General features: G+C 38.9%; 1 protein-coding gene across 1 annotated transcript; it reads right to left on the reverse strand.

Moving 5' to 3' along the window:
• Positions 1 to 3,101: 3,101 nt before the first annotated feature.
• pdcb (phosducin b) lies at positions 3,102 to 6,468 on the reverse strand. Its single transcript, XM_037469980.2, has 4 exons — positions 6,359 to 6,468; positions 5,303 to 5,357; positions 4,818 to 4,966; positions 3,102 to 4,571 (listed from the first exon to the last, which is right to left on the reverse strand). Exons 2-4 carry the CDS (start codon positions 5,346 to 5,348, stop codon positions 4,056 to 4,058), a joined length of 711 nt encoding a protein of 236 aa, XP_037325877.1. The 5' UTR covers positions 5,349 to 5,357; positions 6,359 to 6,468; the 3' UTR covers positions 3,102 to 4,055.
• Between the last annotated feature and the right edge of the window lie 3,284 nt (positions 6,469 to 9,752).

Consider the following 9,752-nt stretch of genomic DNA (forward strand, 5'->3'; position numbering starts at 1 on the left):
TGCGGTTTAAAACATGAGTTCGTCATTGCTCCTGAAGGATTGTGGGAATTGTATTTCTTAGAAACGATCTTTTCAAAGAAATACCTGCATATTGCGTCAAATATTCAAATATTATTCAAATTGAAGCTCATTCCAATTGTATAGCGCAACTAATGCTCTACTTAATCTTAATCGGTGCACTTACCTTCAAGCTTTTCTTATTAGAGAGAAAACCAGTTAGTCTCATTTTATGTAATTATTTGTTCTATAGATTTGTTTCCAAGTTGAGGAATATACTTTCGTTCAAATTCCATTCTTTCTACAGGCAATTTTACAGGATAGATTGACTCGTACTCAGTCTTTTACAAACTTATAAGTTAAATAGAAATGTGGATTTTTCCAATGTTGACCTCTGATATTGACTGGTGCTGTAATACTCAGTCAAAGATGCAGATGGAGCCAGCACATACTAAAAGACAGCTGAATGTGTGAAAGGCGCACAGTGTGAGCAGTGTGTACAGAATGTACTTCAGCAAAGGATGTTGGGATCCTGGGAAGTCCAGAGTTGACCAAACAGATTGACCTCTGATACATTCCAGTTAAACTAACATTATTTTAAAAATACCATATAACAAAATAGCACAGAAGCATCTGATTAAGAAGGTCAGGAATCAGGCCTTTTGTGCATAGGATACTTGAAACGGTGCAGTTCCATAAGAAAAATTAGAAGTCAGTACTTTTTTTCAATGATGTTAGTTCCAGATTATAAACATCTTACATTTATTTCTAAACCATTCTTATATTTTCTTGTTAATTGTTAATTTTCTTGTTTTCTTGACATTTCCTGTCTAAATACAAAACATAGTATTGCGCAAGTAATAAATAAATAACAGGATTATATGTCCCATTATAGATTCAATTCCTATTTGTGTGCTTTATTTGCTCTCACAGTTTCTGTTTCAGTCATATATTAACCGTGTCGCTATATGGTGATACATACCCAATAGGTATTTAGACCCTGTCTGGACTTGTTTTAACAGATACCTCAGAGGTTTATTGGTTCATAACTAAGGTGATACTTCCCTAAGAAAAAATACTGATGGCACGAACATAGGAAGTGTTAAAGAAGGAAATTGCTCCAGGCAGCAGGACTATTTTATTACAGTTGACTGTCACGCCTGGTAACCAAGGTGTAGAGAAACCTATAGTAACATTCCTGGGCAAAACCTCTTGATCTGACTCAGCCACGTTGGTTGTTGTCTGCACTTGTTATAAGAGGGGAACTCAAAAGCAATGACACACAAAGACACCCAGCAATTTATGATGTTTGCAGGAGTTTAGGTGTGATCCGTGCTGAAACGTTTCTTACGACATTGGCAAACAGATGAAGATGTGACCTGCATTCATCTGCCCATTCATTTAAATTATTACTGAAGTCAACCTAGCGTGAGAAACACCAGTGATACCAACCCCAATGTGGACTGTGATGTGAGAGTTGTAAGTGCACTGCAATTTTTTTTTCTGCAGCAGTTTCTGTTGTGTTTCTCATCCTCATACCTCTGATTCTTATCTCTTCCAACCTCTCTCATGTTATATTTAACTGTTTGCTCACTCCACCTTTGTTTAACTAATAGAATGCTAGCCTTTGTATTGAATTGTGTCCATTCGTTTCACTCATTTGAAAAGTACTTTTTAGTTTTTGGTAGTTTTTTTTAGTTTTTTTTTTTTTAGTTAATTATAAGTTTACCCGTATCAGGAGTAAATTAGTCAAAAGATAACATTTGCATCATCAATTTATCATTGAAAATAGTGAGTCACAAGGAAAGTACAAATATCTAAAAAAAGGAAACTTTTACGTCTGTGGTCACAGCTCGTAACCACCGATAGTGATTATGTCATCTCGCTCACATCCGCTTCCATGTTTGGTCACAGGGGCCATGTGTGCCTCGATCCAGGTCCCCACGGCCGTGACGTCACCTCCGTAAAGTTGTTTCTATGTGGGAGAAGTAGAGCGTGGCAGCTGGGCTTTACAAGCGTCCAAACAAAAAAATCACAAAAGTTTTCCAATTAGCGAAGCAGTAAACAACGGGTGAATCAAAATGTCAGATGTGGGGGTGGGATCAGGTGGTCATTGCTTCCGTAAACATTACGGTAAACATTTGTTTGAAGGGAGTAGTGAGTCAAATCATGCCCCGTTTTTTCTTGCCAAGAAGAAAGTTCCCTGAGGTAACTGGAAAAAACGAACCATTCTAAAGCTGTTCTGAATTTTACTGTAATTGTCATGCAGATGAATCTGTAAAACTCATCTTAAAAGTGCCCCGTGCTTTGATTATGTTAATGCTCTGCAGAATATTGAGGCAAAATACGTCACCTTACTTCTTGATGGTTTATTGTTTACAGCGAGTCATCTGGTTTTGAAGTGGTGCTGGACCCTTGGTTGGACTCTCTATAGCGTTTCCTACACTCACTGAACTCTACACCCTTGTTGGAAGAACGCCACCCGTACTTTATATGATTCAGCCCGCTCGGAGGAATATAACAACTGGTGTGAACATTGTGTGTCAGCGAGGGCACACATGCACTGTCAGAATGGAGATGTTTTGGTGGTTGCCTGCCACCAAGATCAGCTGATGTCTGGCTGACATGTTTGGGCATTTCAGGCAACCTCACACTCCACACAAAGCTCCTGTGGGAGGCATCCAAAAGGATTTGATCAATCTTAGACACGCTACCTGTGAAGTAATGAGATAAGACCAGCCAGAGGCTGCGCAAGCCGAGCCAGATGTGGTACACTGACATATGTAGAGTATATCCTGAGAGAAATATCTGTATTCGTGTCACAGTTCCCTTAGTGTTGAATTTGGAGTAATTCAAAATGCTCTTTTGAAGACAATGTAAAGATAAATGGTTGTATACTTAAATGAAACCACGTATAAGACACCTTGAAAACTGCTGTGAGGAGGAGACAAACAACCATTCACTCGCTCTTATTTCTTCTGGACACAGCATAAAAACAAAGGTTATGATTTTTACTTTTTGATTTCTGAGCATCTTTTTGTCACTCAGAGATCTAATCAACGAGCCTTCAATCACAATGGAATGAAATGCAAAACGGTTTTATCAAATTTTATTTTATTCAAATGTGTGGTAGGCTCGGCCTTAACATAATCCAGTACACTGTTTAAAATAGTAACCAAACCCAAGACAAAATCAAATATGACAAAGGTGCTAGTGACCCCCCATGCCGAGTCATATTACACTAAGAAAACCTCATGGTGAAGACTCATGGTTTCCTTTTAAGTAGACTTTCTTCACAAAATACACATAAAACAGTCATGGACAAACTCCTCACTGATGATAGTAATATACCAGAGACTCATGGATGGACAACCCCCACCATGATGGCTCAAGTACGTCAGATGGAACACAAGCATAACAATGTTTCCACATCCAGAGTGCTTTGACCTCTTAATCATTAAGGGGTCCTGTCCTACTTAGCTTTTGTAAGTTGTTATCTAAAAATCTTGGAAAAAAGCGCCGCAGAGAACTGAAGTAGACTCTTGTTGAAATATAGTTCTATTTCATCCAGGAGTCATGGAACCGTAGTTACATACGTAACTTTCGTTTGACGATGTCACTTTGTAAAACCCTGGATTTAGAAATAGCTTGTTTACAGATCATCCCAAAGAAGTGCTACAAAAGAAATGTATTTGATATATTTTTACATTAAATGCAAGTACATACACCATGTAATATTCTTACCATTACAAAATAAGACATTGCAATTACATTATATTACAGGTAACTGTCTGGGTTTTTTGCTTGGGTGGTTATGGACCACCTTTTAATGGAAAAATGGGATTTTCACACATGCAAACCCTATGTCCTGTAACCCACACTCGTTTAACAAGTTTTCTGCCCCAACTGGATGTAAGATTTCTCATCTCACTAGCTAGTGGAGCTACTGGAGATGTTACGGTATTTCTATTTGTTGTATGTACTATAGTGTCTTTTATTGCCCTCTATCCAGCCATCCTAAACAGCTTCCTGTGCTGCTTATCAGCCAAACTATTTGTTTACTCTACATCGTTTTCTTCTTCATCTTCCATACCAGGCAACTCTTTTTCTGGAAGCAGGCCATAGCTGTTGAGGAAGGCCTCCACATCAGTGGCAAAGAACTCCTCAGTAAGGTGCTGTGTGCAGGCCAGGAAGTTCCCTAGTAGTTCTCCAGCCTTGTAGACCAGAAGAGTAGGCAGTACCTCATCTGAGAACCGCTCGCTTGCCCCTGATGACACAGCATCTATCCTGCAGAACTTTACAGTGGGGTACTCAAGGGCCAGGCAATCCAGGCAGCTGTTGATCTCCTCACAACCTTTGACCCCAACCTTGTAGATGTGGACAACCACCACTGTGCTGTAATGCTCCTTCTCGATGACTTCTAGGAAGGCCTCACCACTGTCCAGCTCATGCACACCTTCAAACCTGGGCCCAAAGCTGAGTTTATCATGCATGTCTTGCATGCATCTTTTTCTGTATTTTTTTAAACATCCCTCATCCTCCTCTTTAAGCAGCTCATATTCTTGGACACTCATCTGAAAAAGGAAATCAAAGGCAAAGTTAGAATTAGACCTGAGAAAGAGCGGCAAGTTTTTAAGCAAGTAGTAATTTTAGTTTTAGGGTTGATCGCGTGACGTCATGGGGCCTCAAAATAATTTATCTTTTGACTTTGACTGTAAAAGAAACTCAGGAGATACGTTTTTTTAGGTGAATAAACTTTGCAGCCTAAACTCATGAGTAGCCAAAGGTCCACCTCTGCTCTGATTGGTTGAATACGGTACCTTGCGGTTAATGTTTGCTCTGGCATCATCTTTTGGTCGGCTCGGGGAGGACATTTGTCTCAGCAGTTCTCTTTTGGCAGCTGGCAAGGACTCCTGGTCCATACTTTCCAACTTAAATCTCCTCCAATCATTGATGACTCCTTTTGGACCTATAAGGAAGGAAAATAGCGTTTTATTACAGGTATTGTAGCAGACGTAAATTTCAATTTATTCTTAGTCCAGCAGGAGCAACTTGGGTTTTGTTAAGCAGCATTCATAAAGTGTACTCTCACGGTCCAAATAATCCATTATATTTTGGTGTTCATGCTAAATGAATGGTTTCTGTTTATGAGTGATATAAAAAATTCTTTATCACTCACACCACAAATTTATTTTTGCAAATATTGACCGGACACACTACCGAACGCACAAAAACAAAGAAATGTCACCAAGTTGTTTAAATATGAAGTTGTTGTGTTTTATTTGGAAACACTGCTCCTACTCACCTGTCTGAGTCGGGGTCTCCGGCAAATCACTCATGTTGTCAGACATGTTTGCAGCCTATAAGATAAGGAGTTTAAATTAAAAATAATGTAAATGATGTTCGTGATGCACACTTTTGAGGTTTGAAAGTGTTGATGTCGTGTTGTTTTTTCAATTCTGTTCAACTTTTCAATTGGTGCAGTACAAAATTACAAATTCTAAAATTGTTTGTAAAGCCCCTTGAGGGCTAAAGAAAAAAAAAATCCCCAAATAACAATCGAGATTCAAAATCCCTTTACCGTGACTGTGCTACTGTATACCAAGTGAGTCTTATTAAGTACTAAGAGGATTATTGAGCTGCAACAGATATCTCTCTCTCTCTCTCTCTCTCTCTCTCTCTCTCTCTCTCTCTCTCTCTCTCTCTCTTGCTTGCTGGGTTACAGATGGAAGCGACCCACTGCTTTGAAATGTCTGTGCTTTCTGTTTCTGGAGCAGTTTGTGACGTACGCAGAGCCACGATGTCATTGGATTACGTTGCCTTCCACACTGTTTCAAATTAGTCCTCCTTCCTATGTGTAGTCAAAGTGCTAATCTGAGCTGATGATCTTCTTCTCCCTAACTACCAAATCCAAATTAATGAATTAGAGATTTGCTGTGATTATTTGTACGAAATAAGTCACATTTGACCCAGTGTTTCCGCTGTCTGTGTGTGAGCAACAGATAGACAATAAACTCTTGTAAGCAGCTGACTTTCGATTAGACACAGACCCATGACTAAATTCACTACCAGAAGAAAAAATCTTTTGTTCTCATTCAATGCAGAGGCAAACAATTTAAAACAAGAAATAAACAAAAACATATATACAATACCAAATGATACAACGAAATGCAAATTGAATATTATATACATGAAACTCAAGAGGGAACTCAAAATCGATCTGAAGAGTATGTAAAAACATACAAACAAACGTATCTCATTTCATCCGTTCAAAATAAAATTCCCTTATTGTGCAGATTTCAAACCCAAGTCGATTCGACAATCTTCCCAAAATAAAAGAAAGGAATAGAGTTTTTCTTACCAGTAACAGTGAAAGCCTCCCTTTGTGTCAGTAGTTAGATTGCACTGGTCTAAACTCGAGCACTTCGCCAAGCTATTTGTTGCTGGATGGTGTGTGATTTTGTGTGCATGCGTGTTTCGTTTTCAGCCAATGAGCTTGGTCTAATGGGGATTTAAAAAAGACCCTATAGACCAAACAGAAATAGAGCATAGATCCTAAGAGGATTTCACTTCAGGAATTAGAAGCCTTCACCAGATAAAAGTCCGACTGTACACAATGAAGAGTCAAGGCAAGATAAAGAAAGCAAGCACAACAAACGATTCTTTCCAAAAAATAAACTGAGAAATCACTTTTTTAGGCAGCCAATAATATTGTGTGCAAATCTAATCAAGAGCACAACACCAACTATATTGTTCTACGTTTCATTATTATGAACCGCACAGTGAGAGTTTAATAAAAACAAGTGCACATATGTCTGAGAAACTCAAATTATGTTATCTTGTCTAGAATTCCAATTTCTATGGGGCGTAGAATTTGCATGAAAATGAACACATGAGGCAAACCTTTAAAGGGACACAACACTGGTAGCTATGGGTAGGAGATGTGATCGTGTGATGCTTTATCATGTGCCTCTTGGTTACAGAATCCCTTTGTAGTCTACCTTCATTATTAATCTATTCGTTTTCTTTGGCATTTTTATACACAGACAGGTTTTTGTCATGATAAAATAATATATTCCACCAAGACTGGTAAAATAAGTTTGATTGATTTGATTTAGATCTTAAGTCAACTGTACTTTAGTACAATTTAATTTCTGCATTCAAATAATTACTAATATTAAAGTACAGAAGTTGCAAAATGTGATAAAAGTATCAAAGGTAAAAGTACTAACAACACAAGTATATAGTAGTATTGACGAAATGTAAGCAGTAGTTCGATATTAAAATGTAGGGAAAGAATATCCTTTATTTGCCTCTGAAACGTAGTAAAGTCAAAATGTCCTGGACCAGAAACCTCAAGTGAAGTACCTGAGCTCAGGTAAAGGTAGCGAGTAACCTTCAAACACTGCTGCTTTTAAATTGAAAAGAAAGTACATTCTCATCAGTGCAAACACCCACAGACATTTTAAGTATGTTCCTTTGTCTCTGCGACATATTCTTGCAAACAGGTGTTTTATTGTGGTCAGTGACGACTGGCTGTAAGGTTGACCTGAGAGAGGTGATCAATACTGCACATTCTTTGGTATCACTTTAGAACAACACTCATTGATCCAACACGTTTCAGGCTGCACTATTGATTTGGTGCAGTTCAAACAGGAGCAGTGAATGCTCCCCACACCCTCGGGGTATTTATTTTCTGGAACAACCCTGTTTGACTTCTGTCCTTCATCTCTGGCTGCATCCTGTATTTATGAGCTTAAAGGATTACCAGACTGTTTTATTCAGGCACTCAAAGCGTTGACGCCAGGCGGAGTTTCATTATTAACATTTCAACAAGCCCACAGAGCAGTGCACGGAATAATCTCAGTGGAATAAGACGCCTTGCTAAAAGAATGTCTTGCATGGGAGACTCATTTCAGTGTCGCGACGGAGGATCGTCCATCTCGACTAAATTCAGAGTCACTCTGTCACATGATCACAGGTCATTGGATCAATGCTCTGGTCTGGACACACAGGAAACTAGATCAACACCTTGCTTTTAAAAGCTAGAGGTCAGCATTGTGCCTTTGTGAATCGCCTGCAACGCGTCTGCTGTTCTTTAAAGAGCTGTCCGAGAACTTTTCAAGATGTTGATGTTCAACACAAGTCCCAGGGTTCACATTCCAGAAAATACCGGAAGCCGACTGGCCGAGTTACCAGCACATGCACATCAGATTGTCTTTCTAATACAGCCACTAAACCAATATATCCAGTTTATATAATTAGTCCTATCGATTTGATTAGCAAAATATATATCATAATAAGCACAGTTTCATTTTTGAATTCACCAAAGCAAAGACAAGCATTTATAATTTTGTTGCATCTCCACATCAGTTCATACATATACCTCGTGAACTAATTATACAATGTACTTTTTTGTGGTGTGCTCTTAAATATCAAAAAGTTAAGAGGTTACACCTGGTTATTTGTCACCTTACAAAAAGAATAAAAAAGCTGCATGCAGCATCGGTCGGATCCTCGCACACACACGCATGACAAGAATCACTGCTGAGTGATTCAAAGCAGAAGAGTCCAGGAGAAATAGCCTAGAGGTGACATAATGTACTGCAATCTATAACAATACCTAGGTGATCATTGATTTGATTTAAATGACTTCACGTCACGTACATTGTTTTTGTACATTGCGTTACAGCCTGGCTCTGGAAGATGCACGAATAATTCACTTCACTATTGATGAAAACTCCATTCATCAGCACAATTTGAAAAATAATTGTATCCAATTTTTTCTTACCAAAACACGTGTTTAGCACAAACACTTTCAAAAAGTTCAGTTTTTGGACAACCGTAGTCATCCTGATTCTGTCCATGGTTGACAGTCAGTGGGGCTGTGACTTTCAATTGATACAATCATGCAAAAGTACTCAAACCATGACTCTCATCAAGCATGTCAAGATTTGGAAATCCTTGTCAAAGTATGTTTGTCTTTTCGTGAGTAACGTAAAATGGCCGCACAACGTCTACGTCGTTCAATGAACCTACAAGCTTTTGATAACTTTTAATCACAAAGGTCTCTAGATTGTATTGAACAAATCTGACAATCAGATCAGTTAATCAGATTAATTCCCTCAGAGTAGTGGCCATCTTCCTGTTCTGTATAGAGCATGGCCCCAGATTGCTATGTCCAATGTGGAAACACATTCCTATCAAGTTCTGTAGATCAAAGGTCAAACGTACAGCAGAAGCCACGCAGTATCATTCCATTCAATTTTACTTCTTGTCTCGTCATGGATTTGTTGCAACTGGACAATGAATAAAAAAAGGTGGTTCCCTCTTTTGCTGTTTTAATCAAGACATGGAACCACACAGATGTGATTTCCCATCAGACATTTTATTCGCATGATGTGCAGAGTTTCCCAATGTTATGACAGCAGCAAGCTATTACAGACCGCCTGAAAGTCCTGGCTTTCTCTATTTGAAGCTCGCTGCCAACATATTTCTGAGCTCATAGGAGTTTTCCCTTCCTGGTTAATGATGCAGACGATGCCGCGGTGAAGGAAACTCACGCTGACTCTCACTTTGGCCTCTGTGGTTTGAAATGAAAGAAAACGTGTCACTTCCTACGGCAAGTTACGAATACGTGCTCCAAGTTCTGCTCCGCAAGTTATTTCTCATCCAGTGTTCACATGACAACTTTGGCACAGTACCACTCAAATATGGACACATTTTCTCATTCAATTCAATGAGAAAGTGGGTCC

The sequence above is a fragment of the Pungitius pungitius genome, chromosome 7 (assembly GCF_949316345.1).
Source record: "Pungitius pungitius chromosome 7, fPunPun2.1, whole genome shotgun sequence".
In the NCBI taxonomy this organism is placed as follows: Eukaryota; Metazoa; Chordata; class Actinopteri; order Perciformes; family Gasterosteidae; genus Pungitius; species Pungitius pungitius.